The sequence below is a fragment of the Halichoeres trimaculatus genome, unplaced genomic scaffold, assembly GCF_033239565.1.
Source record: "Halichoeres trimaculatus isolate MK-OKI-2021-1 unplaced genomic scaffold, fHalTri1.1 fHalTri1_scaffold_20, whole genome shotgun sequence".
Classification (NCBI taxonomy): Eukaryota; Metazoa; Chordata; class Actinopteri; order Labriformes; family Labridae; genus Halichoeres; species Halichoeres trimaculatus.
The window spans coordinates 8820392-8842113 of record NW_027437198.1 but is presented as its reverse complement, the minus strand read 5'-3'; the positions used below and the strand labels follow the sequence as shown (position 1 = coordinate 8842113).

The following is a 21722-nucleotide window of genomic DNA, read 5'->3' as shown; positions in this document are numbered from 1 at the left end:
GATTCGTTCCAAAATTATCCCAGACGCTCTCACCTAACATTTTACTGACGTAGGGCTCGATGTCCACGTCCTGGAGGTGCTGGTGTGTGTGTGCGTGATACAGACGCAGAGTTGAGTCTAACCGAATCGACACCCACACACCGTCACCGATCCACGCTAGCTGCCGCACCTGACTCTCCCTGCGAGGGTGGGCGTCGAAAGATTTCTGTAGAGCGTTAAAACAAACAGAGGGTGGAGAAAATTAACATGTGATCCAAACTTTAACACACTCACAGATAACTTTTCAGATTCATGACTCACCTCGATCTGCATGCTCTTGGGCTGGATGACGTGGATCTTGTTCTTGTAGCCGCACCAGACCTTATCGTGGACCACAGCCATGCAGCGGATGGAGTGATGGGGCCGACCCAGATCCATGAGGTGGTAGTTTGACAAATCCCACTGCCCGTCTTTTCACCAACACACACAACCCAAAGATATAACTACTTTATAAAGTCAAAGAAAACTTTTGTCTAAAGTGTGTAAAATGAGGTACCTTCAGCTCTGTGGAAAATGGCGAGGGTCCCGTCAGCGAGAGCGACCAGCACTCGGCCTTTAACATGCCTGTAGTCAGAGAGAGACCAAGTGTTGGAGCAGCAGGTCGACATGAAAATAAAATCTTATTGTGTACATCAGAGGGGAACTGTGAGCTTGACTTACACCAGGCTGAGCACGGAGTCTTTGAGTTTGATGGAGTGGAGGCACTTCTTCCAGTTTCCCACCGCTGAGTGGACGTAGAGCCTTCACACAGAGAAGGAGACAGAGACTCTGAGATACTCCTCCACCACTGCAAAATACTGAAACCTAATCAAGTGTTTTTGTCTTATTTTCAGTAGAAGGTGTATTAATATGAGCTACAATTACCAGTCCAGGTAAATTTCTTATTTCAAGTTATTCAAAGACAAAAATAAGGTCTGAATTGTTTGTAACAAGTAAAAAAAATCTGCCAATGGAACAAGAGAAAAGTTTCTTATATTAAGAATTTATTCAAGTTTCTGGCAAATTTTTCTTGTTCCATTGGCATATTATTTTTTTTTACTTGACCTCATTTTTGTCTTAAAACAACTTGAAACAAGACGTTTTTCTGGACTTACCAGTTGAATGTAGCTCATATACAGTGTAACAAAATTTTTACTGAAAACAAGAAAAAAAAAGTTTTCTGGGACTGCCCAGTGCTTTCGCCATTTTGGAAAAATTGTTTGATTTATTCTTTGTCTCGGCTGTATAGGAGGTGAATCAATATGATACTCAGTAACAGTGTTTTCTCTCTAAATACTCTTTTCTTAATTGCACCAGAAGTTAATTTGGTCCCATGAGTTGTTGACCCTGTAATGACCCTGCCTGCTGCTTGTCTTATTGTATTTGGTTCTGTTGTATTGTCTATTTATGTCTTGTCCCATAAAGAAATTAAAAACAAAGTTAAAAAAAAAAGACAAGAACACTTGATAAGATTTCAGTTTTTTTGCAGTGATCTGAGCTAGGGGAGGCAGTGATTGTGTTTGTATATATCATGGATCTGTTTCAGCCGTTGTGACCCTCTTACCATCCGTTCTGGGCCCCGAGCCACATGGTGGGGGCCACGCTGGTAAAGTTCTTGTTCTCGTTCCCTGAGTCCTCTGACTCTTGAGGCTGAGAACTTTCCTCTTTGGACTGACCACTGCTCCTGTGGGGACAAAAGACACATTTTAGTACCAAAGCTGGCCAAAAACTGCAGTTCCTCGGGTTGCGGATGATCCTCTTCGTGCTGAAGTCTTCGTACCTGTCAGAGGCGTCTGTGAGTCGAGGCGGGGGGTCAGTGAAGACATGCTCAGTGAACGGTCCTGGAGGTCCGTGCTCGGCGTGGCCGGTTGTTGACTCGGGATTCTCAGTGGCCTCTGTGGCCTCCTCAGCCGACTGAGCGGGATGAATCTTCCCATTCATGGGGGGAGCGGTTGGGGCTGAAAGAGAAAAAACAAAACAGTTTCAAATATTTCACCTTTACACCAGATAAACTGAAATTCAAGCAGGAGTTAGTGTCTTATTTTTTATTTATCTATTATTTTTTGTTATTTTAGGGGCTTTTTATGCCTTTAATCATAGAGGAGAGGATGGTGGATAGAGTAGGAAAGCGGGCCAGAGTGGGGAGTGACATGAGGGAAACAGGCCGAGGGCTGCACTCGAACTAGGGATGGGTACCTTTCACATATGAAACAATACAGTATGGAAAATTGGCTTCTCTTCCACTTCCTCATAGTCACAAGGATGCATTCAGGTACCTGGACATGGTACTTTTTGATTTTACATGAATCGGAACCCGGTACTTTTGACAGAATTCAGTCAGTACCAATAACAGTACCTAGTTCGATACCCATCCCTCAAACCCGAACCGGGTGAACCTCACGCAACGCGACCCAAACCGCTAAACCACCTGCCTAAGTGTCTTATTTATAGTCAAATATTTTGCTTCTTTTGCCAAAAAATGTCAAAAAAGGAAACAAGAAAATAGTTTTATACAATTTGCAGATTATTTTACTTTTTACAAGCAACTCATCTTTAGTTCGTTGTCTTCATCTCTAATCTTGTAATAAGACATTTTCTAGATTCCTCGTATGAATGTGGCTCATATTTAGTCTAATAAGACTTTTTTTTTTTAATAGGACATAAAAACTTAGAATCAGTTGCTGCAGTGCGTACTAGAACAGACTGTCTCTACTCAAAACTCAGCTGGAGATAAAACAAGTTTAGGTTTTTGATTCACACACCTTGTCCTCTGTCCATGATGGGTGTGTCTGTGCGAGACGAACAGTTACTTTGAGCGACACTGCAGTTGGTGGCACAGCCGACCAGAGTGATTCCTGCCAGCATGCCCTCCACGCTGCCGGTGTCTTCACCTCCTCCTGCTCCTCCGTCTCCTGGATCCAACACGATCTCACCTGCTGGATAGTCGCTCTCACTGGCGGCTGTTACAAACACACACAGTTTGTTTTTTTATATCCCAGACATACTTTATCATTCATTTTATGTTCTGAAAACGAAATATCCCAAAAATTTACATTTCTTTTCTAGTTATCCCTTTTTGAAGGTCTTACTGGTGTTTTTGTAGTTAAACATAAAGATCATTGGCTTGGTTTCATTCAGACTACAGAAAGATTAAATGTGGGTGACAAAAAGAAAAAAAAAGTCTTGAATGTGAGGTTTTTTTTGTCTGACCTGGGACGCTGGAGATGCAGAGCACGTGGGCGTTGCAGACGTTGAACTGGTCGACCAGCGAGCCTGGCTGGTTGGCATCGATGATCACCACCTTACTGGCAGAGTGTGTGCTGGTGAGGATCCACACTCGGCTGCTCATGGTGTCCGTTTCCTGCAGCTCCTTTGACTGTGTGGGAATAAAACGCTCTCTGTCATGAATGCTTGCTGTAAACTCTGAAAGAAACACACTGAACACGTCCTCTGTTGTGATCCTACCTTCCTCTTCTCTGGAGAGCTGTGGTTCTTCTTCTCTCCATCCTCCTCGGCGTGCAGCGGGTCGCTGCTGCCGGTCAGCGCTTTGGTCTGCAGAGACTCCTGACAGCTGGCCCTCCATCCTGTCAGGTCAACGCCAGCTGCACACCACAACTACACGCACATGTTGATGAAAAAATAAGATCATGGGGAAGAATTTACACCTGGACTACAGGATGTGGATGAAATGAGCCCTCACCTTCCTGTTGGGGTCCTTCTCCACCAGAGGACGGCAGTAAACTGGAACAGGGACGTTCTTCATGCGGTTGTCTTCTTTCTCAGTGGTGGTCTATAAACAGACGCACAAACAGCTCAGGAGACGAACAAAGCAGTGAGAATTTCTCCAGAGTTACTGCACCCAGTGTTTGTCCATTAAAGGAAACTCAACAAGAATCACCTTCGCCTCTTTCCAAAGTAACTGCTCTCTGCTTGAACATATTTGGACAAAATGCATGAAGAAAGAATCCACTCCTGAACCCCAGCACCAAAATGAGACCTTCATTTCAGACTTCTCTGTATGAGGTTATATTTGTGCCACCAGAAACTGAATTTGAATTCAAATATCAAATTTGAAAAAGCATGATGTGTAATGGAATTTTATGTTTTGAAATTGAATTTATCTTTTTTAATTGAATCATATTTTTTTAATTGCATTTGAAACTGTATTTCACCTATGAAAATTCAACTCTCTTTATACTTTAAATTCAAAAACACAGAATTCAATTTCAATTTACAAAAGGCAGATTCAGTTTTAAAATTTAATTTCAATTCAGAGTGGCACGACCATTATGTCATCTTGTGTCCGTAGCAAGGTTATAATAGTTTTGGATTTGTCATTTTAGTTTAGTTTTAGTTAGTTTTGACATTTTATTTTCCATTATAGTTTAGTTTTAAAAAATTTTAGAGGGGCATTCTAGTTTTTATTTAGTTTTGATTTTTGCACCAAGGCTTAGTTTTAGTTTATTTTTAGTTTTTTCATACCTTATTAACCAGGTGCAGGATTCAAAAAGGTCAGAGTAAATATTTTGTCATACTGTTTATTTTCCAGTCCAACATAGTGCTCACTGCTCAGTCAATGCTGATACTGAACTGTTGTCTGCTGCCTTAAACACATGACAATAATATAAACTTAGTATAATAAATATAAGCATCAATTATATAAAATAATGTTGACAAAAATAACATAAAAATAATATTAACATAAATTATATAAAACAATATAATATGAGCTTCAATAAATAAAAACTTGGACTCTGTAACAATTAAACTCTTACAGTTGCTCTGATTCATTGCTCCACTACGTTTCGTTGCAGCACAGCGCACAGCCAGTCAGTGCAGTAAACAAGCACGTCCCTATACGCCGCTATGATGGTGCTGTGTGGCACTGACAACTGCCTAAAACTGTCGTTAAATTGGTTGGGAAAATGTGTCGGATTAATTTAAATCCTAAAGGCTATTAATATTGTCAAAAACTATAACTAAGGACATTTTGTCTATATTTTTGGTTAGTTTCAGTTAGTTTTGTGAACACAAGACACAGTTTTAGTTTACTTATCGTTTTTGTTTTCTTTTCTAGTTTTTGTTAGTTTGAGTTAACTGTAATGTATTTTAAATTTTAATTTTCTATTTTAGTTTCGTTTTTAGTTAACTATTATAACCTTGTGCCTGTAGGGCAGACCTGGGCAAACTACGGCCCGCGGGCCACATCCGGCCCTTTGTACGTCCCTGTCCGGCCCGCGTGAGGCCAATCATAAACATAAACATAAAACTCGTGCGGGTGCATATGTCTTAAAACTCCATCTATCACAGGCACTGAACAAGACATTTTGGATTGAATTCTCCCTCTCTTTCACTGGCTCAGTCAGTCTCCTCCACCCTCCTCTGTGTGCTATTACAAACCCGCAAGAGAGTGCCGTTGGTACACGCGCAGCGCATGTACGCGACGGCACTGTCTTCAGTACAACGATACGCGTTTCACTATTTTAGAGTCAGCCTTCTCACTATAAAATTCACGCTGCTCTTTCCTGATTGGAGAGGATGCTGCGTTAGAGCAGAGCTACGTTAGTCTAACTCACGACATGTCATGTCAAAGTTCTCCAAAAAAGAAAGGAAACAGCTAAGGCTCTGATAAAGTCTTCATCAACAAGTGCTGCACCGTTATCTGTCTCTGTCTCTGAGGTCTCCTGCAGCGTCTCTGGATCAAACCAACTAAGAGAGGGGGGTGGATGGTTTCTGAGTTTTCGATATAACGCCCAAGTACGGGACTTGATTTGACCTAGTAAAATATTAGAGCTCACAGAAGCATACTTAAATTTTGGGGACTATCAGGAGAAATCACAAGCCAGGAGAACAGCTGGAGAAAGGGTTTAAAAAATGGGAGCTTCCCTCCATATTCAGGAGTGTTGGCAGTCTGCCAGCACTCTCGATAGGTAAAAGTGAGTTCATGTATGACAGATATTGACAAAGACGAAAACTTAAGACATTTTCTCTTTCATTTTAGGATTCAATAATTGTTTTGTTTTTTTCTACTTGACCTATACACCACAATTTTACATCACCTAATATAAACATTTACAGAGTGCTTTATTCTTCTGATAATCAGTTCCGACGATTCAAAATATTTAATTTAGAGCATTTTACGATGGAAGAAAGTTGGTGGCCCTCTGACACAATTCAGGTTCCTCATGTGGCCCCTGGTAAAAATTAATTGCCCACCCCTGCTGTAGGGAGACTTATCGAGCAGATTCACAGACACCCTCTACATGTCCCTGGACCCTCCTGTGGGGATGAGTTCCATTAACCTGGGAAGAGGGAACTGGGAGTGACGCCTTCTCAAAATCAGTGTTAAGTCGGGAAAAAAAAAGTGCAGACGTACCAGGGCTGTTGTGTTAGCTGTTGTTAGCACGCCCTGCGTTTTAGTTCACAAATACCACACGAGGGATGTAAATAACACTGTGACAGCATTTCTACAAATATAAGTTGAACAATACTATGTATACGGCTGATTTAGAGTTACAAACATTTGTCAGAAGTGCTTATGAACTGATTATTACAGGAGCTTGATAACTGTTTAGAATGGGGGTCAGCCATCTTCGATTTTAAACTCCGGGTGGTGAGGGGCGCGTATGTGATTTCATTCATTTTTATACTGGCTATCCCTTTCGGGGTTGTGGGGCGGGAGCAGAATCGTAAACCTGAATCTGCCTTTTGTTAATTTAAATTGAATTCTGTGTTTTTGAATTTAAAGTATAAAAAGAGTTGAATTTTAAAGGGATAGTTCGGATTTTTTGACATGAACCTGTATGGCATCCTCATCTATAGTTATGTACATCAGCGCTGTCTTACCCGTCAGCGTCCTGTGACCCGAGATCGAAAGTAGTCCGGCAACATGGCTGGGGTCACGAAAAAAAAGCGATTTTCCTCTTAAAACAATTTTTGTTCAAAAGAGTGATAAATTTGCATCACAAAACTGCAAACTGGAAAAAAGTCAGACTCCGTTATCGCTTGGCACTACTTTCTAGTGCGTATCATTGCGCCGCGAGGTGCATCCAGCTGACCGGCGCGCGTTGGCACCTTCATAACAACTTAAAAAAGTTAACGATAACATCTCTGACTACGACACTGATGAAGATAACATTACATTTAGCACAGAGCCAAGGGGATATCTTTATAAACCCGAATATACTGATGCTAAAATTCGTCGGATGGAGTTAGAACGGGTGGAGAGAGACGAGGCACAGTCGGAGTCTTGACTTTTTTCCGGTTTGCAGTTTTGTGATGCAAATTTATCACTCTTTTGAACACAATTTGTTTTAAGAGGAAAAACGCTTTATTTCCGTGACCCCAGCCATGTTGCTGGACTACTTTCGTCTGGACCAAAACCGCACCAGATTTAGGGTCACAGGACGCTGACAGGGGTAAGACAGTGCTGATGTACATAACTACAGATGAGGATGCCATACAGGTTCATGTCAAAAAAGCCGAACCATCCCTTTAATTCAAATTCAGTTTCTGGTGGCACAAATATAACCATATCTCTGGTGTTAAACTAGGTTAGAGCTGTGAAGAACATATCCTGTAACTATGAGACATTAAGGGACAGAATAATCTGATGGAGAGGGTCGTCAGTTTGGCTCAGGGGCTGGAATGAGCGTCTATTTTCCATGGATGATCGTGCATAATGTTTCAGCCTCATACCTTCCCCTACCTTAATGTTATTAACAGACAATGAAAAGTTTTAAGGGTTCTGGAGTGGATTTTTCCTTGAAAAAATGACTCATATCAAAGCAGGATTTAGTAAATCATGATAAAATAAACATGTCAGGTCGGGCAGGTTGAGACAGACAGAGGTCAAAGGTTAAAGGTTAAAGGTTAAAGGTTGAAGAAACATACGCAGAGAAACAAAAAGTTCCTCAGAGAGATGCAGTCCTGAAATGTTACTCTTAAAAAAATCATGCCTCAAAACAAAAAAATCTTTTCTTTCTCATGCATTCCCAGGTTGCAGAGTCCTTAAGATCTGAACATGTCTTAAAAAAGGATAAATTCACCTCCATGTTCGAACAGTACAGTAAAGGCTATTTGGGTTATCTTCTGTTTTTGTTCTGGGTTTCGGGCTTTAGAGAGGAAGTTAAAAAGGGGAGAAGGAGCCGTAAATGCGCATGCTGGCACTCTGTCGGTCTCACTTGCCTGTTGTCTCTTCAGCGGGCTGTCCTGAGCGCTGTCCGTCTGACCTCCAGGCTGTGGGAGACCAGAGTTAGAGCCACCTGCCTACCAGCACACCCTGAGCCCCTGAGCTTTCAGAGTCTGCTGGCTTCAAAGTTCACTCTGAGGCTGTCACTCAGGGTCCAGATGTATTTCTGAGCATGTAGGGTTAATGTGTGTGTTAGTGTGTGTGTTTATGTGTATATACCTGTTTAAAGCGGGATGGTACGCTCCACCCACAGGCCTGCATGATGCCGTCATCACGGCGCATGTGCTCACGGACCTGCCTATACTGTTCACGTCGCTGCTCTCTGCGGGCCAACAGTGCTGAGTCGCTGAGGAGAGATGCAACACCGTTACTCGCCAGTCTGGAAGCAACGGAGGGAGGGAAGAAGAAGAAGAAGAAGAGGAAGAGAGGAAGAGCGAAGCGTTAGCAGCCGGCCAGCCAACAGCAAGAAACAGAGAGGAAGAGGTGTGAGGAGAGGGAGAGAAAAGCTGCAGCAGGTGCTACCAGCGTGAGTTAAACTCCCAGTCAGCTCAGACATCCATGTTTCAAACCCTACGACCTAAAAGGCCTCACTGCCAGTACAATTAGGATATGAGACACACCAAACTTCAAACGCTGATTGCTGAAGAATCAGCCAGAAGCATCAGCTTCTAAAGCTGCTGCAAGCGAGCAAACAAGCAACAAACCAGGCGCTCAGACTAAAGTGTGAGGCCGTGAGACGAGGTTCAGTGTTTAGTTAAACAAATCAGGCGCTCACTCCTCAGGGAAGAACTCCAGCGTGCGGTTGGAGGTGGAGATCTGACACATGGTGTGGCTGCGCCGCTGGGAGAAGCCGGCTGGTGAAGGAGACTTGTAGTGGATGTTGACGCTGTAGTACGGCCGCTTGACGGGCGGCGGGCTGGCGGATGAGCTGAAGAGACGAGCGAAGCTGGAGGAAGAAAGAGAGGAAGAGGTTTGTTTCATCACATTATTCACGTAAATATTTCACTGAAAAAAAATATCTGAAATCTTCTGAAGTGTTTTTGTCTTATTTTCAGTAGAAAATGTCTTTTTAGATTTAAAACAAGCCAAATTCACCTGAGCAGTCCAGAAAAATATCTTATTTCAAGTTATTTAAAGACAAAAATGAGCTCTGAATTGCTTGAAACAAGTAAAAAAAAAATCTGCCAATGGCACAAGAGAAAGTTACTTGAATTAAGACATTATCCTGGTTTCAAGCAAATTTTCTAGTAAATTTTTCAGTGTTGAAGTTCAGGGAAAACAGAAACTTACAACTGCCAGATGGTGGACTTCTTCTTCTCCTGGATTGGAGGACTCTCTCGGGACGCTCTGAGAGGACAGACAGTGTGAGTGAAAGGACAGAACAGAAGGATCTCACTGCAATCAAAGACACTTTGTCATCTTTCATTCATTGAACCTGATCATCTCTGTCCACCGTACGGCCTCCTGCAGCTCCATCAGCCTCTCTTTGTACTGATTCCTCTCCATCAGCACTCGGGCCATCTCCACACGAGTGAACCGCCGCCGCTGCGTCATGGTCATGTCACCGTCCTGCATGGGCGATGAGAACTGGGCACACAAGGGCACAGATTACAGAAAAATGTAAGAAGATGAAGAAACGTGACCCAAACAAGAAAAATTAAAAGGCATGCTTACATAATAAAACAAGATAACATTTTTTTATTTTGAGGATCAGGAAATTTACTTGTAGGATGAAAAGTTAGTGTTAAGAGTTGTTTTACTCACATCATCACCTCCTTCATCTTTAGAGTCTCGAGACGCACCGAGAGCCTCAGCTCGTAACCTGCAGCACAAAACCCCAAACCAGCGTTACACAGCTTTAATTTACATCTGAGGGCTTCTGTATCATCAACAGATTATAACACTTTGCTCAACAAATCAACTAAATAAAACTACTTTGAAAACTTCAGAGTCTAGTCTCTAGTGATTTTGAGCGTAATGTCACGGTAGAAAACCCCAGTGCTCACAGGGAATGTGGGGTTTCTGGGACTTTGTGTTTGGGAAAAAAAAATAGGAAAAACTTTTTCAAGAAGCTGAAAAAGAGAAAACTATGAAGATTTAATTTTTTATTACCTGATTTTTTGTTTGCATTTATTTCATGTTTGGTTTCTGAAATGTTTAGATCCTGAAGATGGAAGAAGATGTGACCTGAATTGAATGAATTGTTTTTAAAAATGCTAGATTATCCTGATCAGTAAATAAAATAAAATAAAATAAATAAAATAAAATAACATAACATAACATAACATAACATAACATAACATAACATAACATAACATAACATAAAATACTAAATAAAATAAATAAATAAAATAACATGAAAGAAAAAATACAATAAAATAACATAAAAGAAAATAGCATGAAGGAATAAATAAAATAAAACAAAACAAAATTAAATTAAACAAAATTAAACAAAATAAAATAAAAAAACAAAAACAAAATAACAAAAATAAATAAGTAAAAAAAGGACAAGATAAGATCAGTAGATGAGCAGATTTACTTCATCTGAAAAAATTCTGAGCCGACTCAGTAGAAGATGCTGCTCCTCCTGACACTGACTCAGACAATCAATCCAGGAAATTACAGGAGTGTGAAGAAAACAAGAAGCCATCCACAACAAAAACAGAGTTTTGTTTTCAGACCTGGTTTTCTTTTTAGGAAATATTTTCAAGACTAACAAAATTGGACACAGCAATGCATCTACCTGAGGTGTAAAATGTGATGTGCAACAGTGAGGAGGAAAAACTGTTGGCGCTACATTTTATTTTCAAAACACAAAATGAAAACATGAATAAATATGCAGCTGATCCAGCTTATTGCCCTGTGAGGTAAAAAGCTGATGTGGTGCAGGAATGTTCAGCATTTATTGTCAGGATGTATTTTGGGTCACGGCGGTTCAGATTACACCTCGACAGTTCAGTCTATTGTGTTGAGGGATGAAGGTTATTGTCCTCCTCCTTTCACTCCTGCAGGTTTGAGTCTCCCTGTCTGTTACTTTCAGCAAGTTTCTCAAACACCTAAAAAAGGAGCGTGCTGTTTTATTACAGTGAAGAGCGACTGAGTGAGATTTTCACCTTTTGAGTTCTTCCTCCAGCTCCTTCACTCGGGCGTCCACTTTGTTCTTGGACTGCCTCAGAGCCTCCAGCTCCTCCCTCAGCACCTCCTGCTCCCCCGACAGCTCGTCCACTTTGGCTATAAGGTCGTTTTTCACAATGTTCAGAGCATTTCTGCAAAAAGAAAGAACAGAGAGTCCTTCAGATGTGTTCACTCGTGATAAGTGGTTGTATCTGTAGACGTTAGATCTGCAGCGGGGAAACAAACGTTACACTTTTTCTTGCACAATATATTTACTGCACATCATCATGGCTTAATATTGACATTAATCTCCTCTTACTTGGTCTCGAGGAGCTGTTTGTTCTCCGTCAGCAGGTTCTCCACCTCCTTCCCCATCCCTGAAACAGCCAAGTCTCTCTTACTCTTCACACGCAGCACACAGCCTCCATTAAATAATACACCAATATGATGAAAACTCTTCTTCTTTTCATCAAAAGACAAACATTAAATAACTGAAAATTAATGAATGTGTGACTGATTTAGGAATAAAGTAACATGAAGCATAAACCAGACTGAGGTGGTGGGTTTGTTGTTTGATTTTAGGAGGAAGGTTTCAGAGTTTCACTTCTTGTGTCAAAGATCTGCTGAGGTCATTTTCACACAGTGTAGCTGCAAGAAACCTTCCCCTTAAATACATCAGTCTGTCAACATCACACATTGAGTCTGAATCAAGGTTTTTATCTTTTGAAACCATTGTTTTCACACTCAGCCCGTACATGTTTTAAGGAAACCTGATTTATTGCTGGTTAACTGACGTTTGTACATGCAGGCAGAAAGCACTGTGCAACAGAAGCCAAGCACACAAAGCTTTGAGCAGAATTTACCAACACAGGGGAAAAAGGAGAAAAGCAGACGTGTAAACACAGACAAACACTGAAAGCAAAGAGGGTTTTATACATCAAAGATTCAGGATCGTGTTGTCTGCAGAGGAAACTGTTGTGAAATGTGAGCTGAGTCTCACAACAGAGGCAGGCGTGTCACCCAGACTCTGGAGATCAGACGTTTTCACTCTTTTCATTAATCTGACTCATTAACACATATCACTTGTGCTCTAATGCCTGTAAAGCTTACAGTGAAAAAAAAACTTACTGGAAGCGAACAGAGGCGTTTCCTGTTTTAAATCTTGGTGTAAAGGTTGACAGTGATTTTAAATTGGATTAACAAATAAATTCAGTTGTTCCAGTTTTTATCACCTCAGGCTTTCATGCAAGAAAAAAATTGGTTTTATCTTTCAACGACTTTGAATGAATGATTCATGCTTTTATTTCTACACGGTTGGACGACTGTAATGCGCTCTATGTTGGTGTAAATCAGGCTTCCCTTGCACGCTAACAGTTAGTCCAAAATGCAGCTGCTCGTTTTTTAACAGGTGCACGACCACGTCACCCCGATCCTGGCATCCCTCCATTGGCTAAACAATTAATCAAATTTAAATCAACATTGCAATGTAATACAAGGCTGCAATTAAAAAAAAAGTTTTATCGTACATTTCAGAAGTGCAATCTACACATTTACATATTTCAGTGGTTGAGAACAAAAATTGTTTTTATTTATATTTCTGCGCTTTAGGCTGTGTTTTGTTACAGATGAGAGATCAGTCAGATTTTTATACATTTGATATGTATGTTCACACACTTGTTTTTCGTTTTATAAATAAGTGCCCTCCACATGTTGACATATTTCAATGACTGAGCCAGAGATTTGGTCTTATTTACATTTTTGCACTTTACTTTGTGTGAGACTAATAAAAAATGAGGGTTCATATTTTTTTAAATATTATTTTATATTATTCTTTTTTTTATATTATCCAAAAAAATAACAGTTAGATTTTTTTCCAAAACTGTTCAGCCCAACTTCCCATTTATTTTAGAAGTCATTTTAGTCATTTTTTAAAACATCCTCCACCCTACCGACTTTTAAATTGCATCTTAAAACTTCACCATGTGTTGTGTCATTTCTGTCCTTTTATATCTTTTATGGTCTTAACTCCTTTGTTTTCATGGCTCTCATTGGCTTCTATGTGTTATTTTAATTAACTAATTTATTTTATTGATCATCTTCTTTGAGTTTTAATGTGAAGCACCTTGAGAAACTTGATTGTTTTTTTTAATGTGCTACATAAATAAAGTAGATTGGATTGGATTAAACTGACTTTGACTTGAGTCTTGCTCTCCTGATTCACCATCAGCTTTCTCCAGGAGTGATCACTGATACTCATTCACCAAAAACCCTCTCACACAGTTTTCACAAGATTCTCAAATTCACCAAGGGTTGAGTTAACGAAAGACTGTAAGATTTTTTTTGTTCATCTTTAGTTTTATTTGATTAATTTTATGTTATCTGTTTTAAAATCTGGCCTGGGACTACAGATGGAAGCTAGTGTTTTTGCTAACTATGGCACACATACATGTTTGTTAATATACATTATAGTTATAAATGAAATAAGCAAACCATGAGAAGGCAGCAGAGCACTCTGGGATAAATATCAAAATGCATGTATAAACACATAAATGTTTTCAACTTTTATTTTAATCATACAACCTTTAGCTCTAACGGCAAAGTTTTTGAATTTTTTTCAAAAACAAATTTAAGAAAAATCTGAAGCGGATTTTGCTGAAAGAGGCCTGTTGTGTCTTTTTATAACCAACAGGAAGCCCTCAATCAAAAATCATACAACATAATTCAGCATGGGATTAGTAAAGGTAAATATAAAGCCACTGAAATAAACAAACACAAAGAGGGGAGCAGGAGAATGTGAAAGCTGGAGGTCAGGGAATGACGGGACGAGCAAACGTGAGCATGAGTGTTGGCAAGAAGCCTTACCGAAGAAATCATCACGGACTGGAGGCAAAAGAGGAGGAGGAGGAGGAAGAGGAGGAAGAGAGGGACAGGAAGTAAAGAGAGGAGAGAGAAAATGCTAATAAGCATTTATTGACTGAAGTTTGACAAAGAGCAGAAGCTGCTGTTTGGCACTGCAACAAAGTGAAGGCCTGAAAATAGTCCTGACTCTACAGACGATCGATCATAGTGTCATTGGAAAAAGTCCCAAAGAGAGTGGATTTCTAAGAGTGGACTTCATATTTGTATCTAGGAAAATTGATTTGGGTTTTTAATAAACATTAAAATGATTTCACCGTGACTTTAAAAAGTAAGGAAGCCAGGAGGCATGTTTGACATGACCCGACTGATCAAAATCTGAGAAGGGTCTGGCTGCAGACCTCACCTCTAAAGCCTCAGTCCTGCAGATCTTAACCTCCGCTGTCAGCCCTGGAAATGTAGTTTATTACACGTTTGGACCAGAAATAGTAACATTTCGTTTCACACAGAGAAAACGGTAGCTGACCACTCTGTAAAAACGTCAACAACACTACATAAATGTGCTGTTAGTCTTAATATGCTTAAGACAAATGATTAGGGATGGGTACCTTTCACATTTGAGATGTTACGGTACAGATGCCCGGTGCCTGGCAATTGGTTTCGGTACTCAACAGTAACAATTTTTGGTACTTTTGTGTGTTTATGTGGTAAAAAAATATCAATTTGTTTAATAATAAAATATATACATTTTTTCATTTTAACATATTTATTCTTCAATATATAACCTTGTAATGCTGTGTTCGTGTCCAGTATGGAAAATTGCATACTCTTCTACTCTCTCACAGTCACAAGGATGTATTTAGGTACCTATAAAAGTACCTAATTCAGTACCCATCCCTATAAATGATGATGAAACAATAAAATTGAAGTGCCTTTTATTTGTTTTTATTTAAGCTTCATCAGCAGGTTTTTTTCAAACTTAAGAGTTTATCTCCTCTTTGTGACCGAATTAAGTGTTGGAGTGTGTAAATAGGATTCAGGATTCAGCGCGTTATACATAAATGACTAAAACTGTGAACTAGAAGTGACTTTCTGATTTTGTTTTTAAATATACTGCTGCTACTCGAGGCATACATTATTAATTATAAACCAGGATTGGAAAGCAATTTTATTTTGAAATTGTTCATCTTATTTCCAGCCTGATAGTGGAGGTTTAGGTCTGCAGGATAGGCAGACCTGTCAAGTTTTGGATTTGAAAATAAGGGAAATTTCCAGTGTCTGCTGCTGCCTAAGAATGAAGATTAGGTAGTTTCCTGGCCTCAACGAGAGACTAACAGCTACGAGGGTATAGGGTGGAGACGTGAGGCCTGCCGCCAGACTCTGTTGGGGAAAAATCTTAAGATCTACAAGCAGTAAAAAAAATATTGTTCTTTGTTGTAATTTTTATGATCTGTTAGCTCTGATTGAGTTTGAAGAGTAGAGAGGAGTGGACAGAATAAAAGAAAAAACAAACGCATGCTCAGATACACACCTGAGAACTCGCCTATGGGTGTCACCAGCAGAAGCACATAAAAGGGAAAAACAGAAATGGGTGAGAGGTTAGCAGATGGACAAGAAGTCGAGTCAAATCTCCCTTAAATTTCTGCTCTGATCAAAATCAGGATCAACAAATCAAAACCAGAAACTACCAGAATCTAATATTAGAAAGAAAAAGAAATAAAATTCAGCACAACCTGTCAACGTGTCTAAAAGTAAGAATAACACTGCAACAAAATCTGGAAAAATTACAGAAATTAACTTAAAACCATCCATGATGGGTTATACTGAAGGATCCTTTTACTTTGAAAGGGAACAAAAGTAAGAACTAGAAACTAAACAGTACAAGTAAAACTGCATAACTGGGCATGTGGGGTTTGGGACACAGCCAATGAAGGACTTTTAGTTTTCTCAGGAAGTGACGCAGTGATGAGCTGCTGGCATGGTGTGTCGACTGCCTCAGCCATGCAAAACAGTCGTTAAGTCAGAGCCCGTGCAGCGGTGCATTCACACACACTCACACTGAGCTCACACCCTGCAGCACACGCAAAAATAAAACTGGCTTTGTGTGAAGCACACATGCATCTGCCCTTCACTTCTCCTGGGGCAACGTTTCCTCTGGCATCAGTGAGAAATAAAACTCTGACAGAGGAAGGAGAACAGATCTCCAGCTTCGATTTCTTCAGTTCAAGGTGAGCAGTGATGACTTCAGGAGGAGACGACGGAGCAAACAGTTTCTGTGCGTTTCCTCTGAAGTGATCAGTTTAACACTGCTTTAAAATTACTGCTCAGTGTTGGAGCAAAAAGATGTCAAAGTCCTGCTCATACCTAGCAGCTCGGCGCCTGCATCCACATCGCCGATGATGTCCGACTTGGCATCTTTAATCTCATGGTAGAGAGAGTCAGTGTTGATGCCGAAGGCCTCGTTCACAATGCCCTGAGACGGGCTGAAAAATGAGAAACAAACAGAAAGAATAAAGAAATATCACTAATCAGAACTCAGACTTCTGTTAGGTAAACAGCATCAAAGCCATACACACGATAAGGCGGCTCAAGCAGAAATTCCAAGTAGCTGAAAAAGCCGAGATCAAAGAGCTTTCTGAATCGTAAACAACAAAAGAGTAAAATGTCTGTTTTGGTTTAAGTTAATCAGAATACAACACATTAAAGCCATGCTGTGTAATGATACTGCATCACAAGTGTTTTGAGTTCAGCCCAAAATAACCTTCAAACTTTCACCTCTGAACTTCATCAGAGACATTAAAATTCATTTTCTTCTTTGTCTAGTTTTTGCTTTACTGTCTTTGAGCCTTTCTCTTCTCTTTTATTTCCCATTACTTTAAGTCAATCCATCCTTTTACTTACTTCTTCTATGTTATGTTGACATATTACAGTTTTTCTCAGTTGCTTTTGTTCATTTCTTGAATCATCCTCGCCATTTCCAAAACAGTAAATGCATTTCTCACAACAGTGTGTAAAGGGTACAAAGCACCATGGATTACCTGCAAAAGCCAGTCTCCTGCTCAAAATCCTTTGTTCATCACTCAGAGGTAAATTTCTGTGCCAGTGAACGTGTCAGCATCAACGTATTGTAAATTGTAAGTTACATCTTAGTGTGTGTGGGAGATGGATTACAAGAGACTGGACAATATTCACATTTTCTCTTTCACTGTTTGTGCTGTGATTTGTTGACTGACCCCATCATTGATACAGAAAGGAGAAGAAGGAGCTGCACAGCACAAAGAAAAAAAATAGAAATGTGAACATAGATCAGTCTCTTTAGGGAGAACTGTTCATGCAGTGCTGTGGAAATTACAGATCAGTGCAGTCTTCCTTCACCTCCTTATGTTCCTGTTTGCTGAGCCACAGATTCTCATCCGCATCACAACAAAGATCTCTGTGCACAAAAAGTCTGAGTGATTGAGGACACAGTTTTTCTCCCAGCTTTTGGCGGCATCCTTCAACTAACCTGGGATGGCCGGACAGATCTTTATTGCCCTTTACAGGAAATTTCCACTGTCTGTATAGAGGAAAGTACACAAAGATGACCAGGACTGACAAGACTGACCAGTTGATGGTTCATGAGATGAAACTTTGAGCTATTTCAGAAAACTGGTTGATCAGTGGTTGATCTGATGCTTCACACATTTCCATTTGATGATGACTTGTTCAACCTTTTTGCATGTAAAGACTTTTGTGATGAACTCATGACCAAATATTGTGGGGAGTGAGATTATTCAACAGAGACCCATGATAATCCATTTTGATCAACATGACAAAAGCAGCTGATAATGTAGGAAACAGCAGATAATTATACAGAATCATTTGCAACTTGTTTAAAGAAATGAGAAAATGCTTTTTCGATGTGAACAAGTGACACAATGATGTGAAGATTGAACGAGTAGTTTTGAAAATTTAAATTCTGATCTGAGAAATGAACCAAAGCAATGGAGAAAAACTGTAATGTAGTTACTGTAGTTACTTACTTTTATTCAGATTTTATCTTATCTGTGACTCATCTTTGTTTCACTTTAATCCCTTCACTTGTGCCCTTTTAGGCCTTAATTGTTTTATCCTTTGCTCATGTGTGTTATTCTGATTTATCTTGGCTTTAATATTGTTAATACTTTATTATCATGTATTAATTTATCATCATTATAATTAAATCTTTTGCCCTGCTTTTTGTTTTTAATTGCCTTTGATTCCCTTCTTCTTCTTTTTTTCGTAATGAGTTTATGTTTTTAGCCTGTATTTCAGTCCTCATGCTCTTATTTTATGTTACATGGTTCTTGTATTGTCTGGGTTCATATGACTTGTGCTATATAAATATAAAAATACAGTTATTATAATTATTATTAAAGGAACATTTATGGATTTAGAAACTGCTTCAAGCATTGTTCTGGAAGAAAAACTTCCTTTTTGGGCCAAATTGCAACAAACCTGCACACATCCGGACTGTAACCTAACCCAATTTCAACGAAAAATTAATCCAAGAAACTATGTTCACTTTGCTTGTTTTAGCCTGGGCTGGACTTCTATGAAAGCAGCCGTAGCCTGCTGCTTCACTTCCTGTCGTCTTGTGAGTCTGATTTAATGAATCCTGATGGTTTTGACAGAAAGTGTCATTTTCTGCTGGTCATGTGATGCAGCTACACTTTGTTGCACCTGTTTCCTCCTCCGTACACTCGAGGGTCTACGCACATGTCCAGCTCAGGGGTCGAGTCGATGATCTCCTGAAACTCGGACCACTCATCGCTGCTTCCCATACCTGGAGGGAAAAACAGACACAGATGAACAACCTGTCTGATAAGCTTTAGACCACTCTGGTGCCAATTTTCAGGTCGCCTCACCGATGCTGACGTTCCTTGTCTCCTGAGAAACCTGCACCTCCATGTTCCGGCTGAGCCTCTTGGCACTTTTCCTGCGGTTCCCGGCTCTCATAGCATCGAACTCTGAGAAGCCCTCGTTGATTGGGGTGACGGCGGCGGACGGGACAGAGGAGGTGGGTGTGTTGGACTTGCTTCCTGTGCTGCTTGGTGTGGCTGCGACTGAGTCGGACTCTGATCCATCCTCCTGGGTGACGATTGATGGTTATGAGACGACGACAGGGAGCAGGAGACAAAAAGTAAATGTCAGAACTTTACAGTGGAGACATGGTCAGGTGTTTTCCACATATGAAAGTTTCTTGGAGCTACCTCAGACTTTATTTAAGATTTTTTTATTCTTTAAAGTTGAATATGTTTTACCAAAACAGATCCTTTATCATCACTATAATTATTTACATCAATTTGGAAACATAGAACGTTGAAGACTATTTGAACTTCCAGTTTTGGGGATAGGAGATCAACTTTGCTACTGAAATTTGTTTTTCTGAACTCAAAGCTTTACTGTGTCTGATTCATCAAGTCTGTTTTTTTTTCTTATTATCTAACAAATAAATTTCTAACACCACATGTTAAGTGTTACTAAGTCACTAATTGGTAGTTTTAGATCTGTGATTCTCAACTGGCGAGTTGTGACCCAAAAGTTGGTCGTGGGACTCTGCTTGGGCAAAAAAAAAAGTACAGAAAAAAATCCTGTGCTTTTATTTTGAAGAGGATTTTTCATACAGCAGAGTGTCTTCTAATGTCCCATAAAAACAGGCTGAAAAAGTGTGTTGCAAGTACAACAACTACTTCATACGTGGACTTTCTCAACTTAAGGACTAAGGCAGTGGTTCTTAACCTGGGTTCGATCGAAACCTAGGGGTCCAGGGAGTCGGTCTCAGGGGTTTGGTGGAGCCTCCGCTGCAAGACACACCTGACTCATTGTGCCAATTTGTGATGAAACACCCTGCTTGGCCATATTTTAATCCATATTAACTATGATAGGCCAAAAAAGAAAGTGGTCAGACGAATATGTACAACATGGATTCACATGTATCAGCTTCCTATTTGGATGATTTGCAATGCCAAGTTTAGCAACTATCATCTCGCACCAGCAAAACTAAAGGAAGTGGCACTTGCCAAGGTGAAGCCACACATATCTGAACTGGTCTCTCAAAGCCAACAGCAGAAGTCACACTGATTTGCAGGTATGTAATTTGCTGTGAGTTTATGCACTGTGTTGGTTGTGTTCTTGGAACAAGGTGATGTTCAGGCACGGTTCATTTTGTGCACCAGTAAAAAAACATATACCTATGTCAAATTCATATTATATTTTTCAGTAATGAAGGGTTCGGTGAATGCACATATGATACTGGTGGAGTTTGGTACCTCCAACAAGGTTAAGAACCACTGGTCTAAGGAGAACAAAACCTCTGCATTTTATGAAGCGAAGTGTCGGCTCATGAAAGAATGAACCCAATAAACCGGAACACTAGGGATGCATTGATATGAACATTTTGGGCCGATACTGATATTAATATTGTTCTCATGGCCAATTAATTGATTTAACCAATATCGATATTGGTAAGAAAAAAAAACAAAAACAACCTGAGGTGATGTGTCGGGGTAGTTCAGAGAGAAAAAGTGGTGCAATTGTGAGAAAAGACGACGATAGAGAGGATCTAAGGATGGAGTGCCCAAGATGAACACGATCAAAAAAAAGTAGGTTTAGTCTGTTTTTTTTAAATTAAAAAACAGGAAGAGACATAAAAAAGGAAAGGCCACTCTTTTTGGGTAGTTTTGGTGTTTACAAAGTCATAGAAAACAGTATTATTTGGGTCTTGCGAGTTACCAATAACATATCAGCTGATACCGATACGTAAAAAAAATGACCAACATGGGCCGATGCTGATATTGATACCGATTTATTGTGCATCCCTCGTTCCAGGTCCTCTGTCTATGTGGTTGTCCCTGCTATCAGGTTTATATTCATATAGGTAACCAGTGTAAAGCTGTAAGCCGTAAATATGATTATTTTTTGCGTTTAAAAAAGGGATGCACCGATATGAAAATTTGGCTGCTACCGATATTCGGTATTAATATTGTTGTTATGGCTGATTTACTGATATTTACCAATATCGATATTGGTAAAACAAATCAAAAACAATCTGAGATGATGTGTCGGGGTAGATCAGAGAGAAAGAGAGGCCTGATTGTGAGAAAAGACGATCATGGAAAGGATCAAAGGATGCAACGGCCAAGATGAACATGGTCAAAAAAGTACATTTTGTCTGTTTTTTGGATCAAAAACAGGAAAAGAGACAAAAAGACGAGGGTCCACTCTTCTTTGGTAGTTTTCGTGTTTACATAGTCAGGGAAAAAATATATAATTTGGGTCTTGAAAGTTCGTTCAAGATCCTCTGAAAATGGTGGCAGCTAATGAGTATATATAGGCTGATACCGATAACAAATTGGTCGATCAACTTCTACTTCTTCTCTGGAAGTTTCAAAAAGGCAACAACATGAAATCTACAACGTCCACTTATTGTCTTACCTGTTTGATTCTCTCACAGATAGATACATTTTGGGGGGAAATATGCCATCAAACAGAATGAGTAGCATAGAGATACATTTATAAAACA

At 39.9% G+C, this 21722-nt stretch overlaps 1 protein-coding gene across 21 annotated transcripts in view; it reads right to left on the bottom strand.

Moving 5' to 3' along the window:
- The window catches only part of mapk8ip3 (mitogen-activated protein kinase 8 interacting protein 3), a 37469-nt gene that overhangs the window by 4968 nt on the left and 10779 nt on the right, over window positions 1–21722 (bottom strand). For 13 of the 21 annotated variants that reach the window (XM_074697617.1, XM_074697611.1, XM_074697612.1 and 10 more), the window contains 23 exons: window positions 19066–19288; window positions 18881–18983; window positions 16544–16662; window positions 15711–15722; window positions 14186–14203; window positions 11643–11700; window positions 11323–11475; window positions 9974–10031; window positions 9645–9796; window positions 9500–9556; window positions 8985–9155; window positions 8429–8588; window positions 8206–8256; window positions 3719–3808; window positions 3484–3633; window positions 3229–3394; window positions 2781–2978; window positions 1799–1976; window positions 1583–1702; window positions 700–780; window positions 536–603; window positions 301–449; window positions 34–205 (listed from right to left, as the gene is read on the bottom strand). In XM_074697617.1, the coding sequence (XP_074553718.1) occupies window positions 34–205; window positions 301–449; window positions 536–603; window positions 700–780; window positions 1583–1702; window positions 1799–1976; window positions 2781–2978; window positions 3229–3394; window positions 3484–3633; window positions 3719–3808; window positions 8206–8256; window positions 8429–8588; window positions 8985–9155; window positions 9500–9556; window positions 9645–9796; window positions 9974–10031; window positions 11323–11475; window positions 11643–11700; window positions 14186–14203; window positions 15711–15722; window positions 16544–16662; window positions 18881–18983; window positions 19066–19288 (2707 nt within the window). The remainder of the gene's footprint in view (window positions 1–33; window positions 206–300; window positions 450–535; window positions 604–699; window positions 781–1582; window positions 1703–1798; window positions 1977–2780; window positions 2979–3228; window positions 3395–3483; window positions 3634–3718; window positions 3809–8205; window positions 8257–8428; window positions 8589–8984; window positions 9156–9499; window positions 9557–9644; window positions 9797–9973; window positions 10032–11322; window positions 11476–11642; window positions 11701–14185; window positions 14204–15710; window positions 15723–16543; window positions 16663–18880; window positions 18984–19065; window positions 19289–21722) is intronic. The other 8 variants (XM_074697631.1, XM_074697615.1, XM_074697630.1 and 5 more) reach the window with 4 other exon arrangements.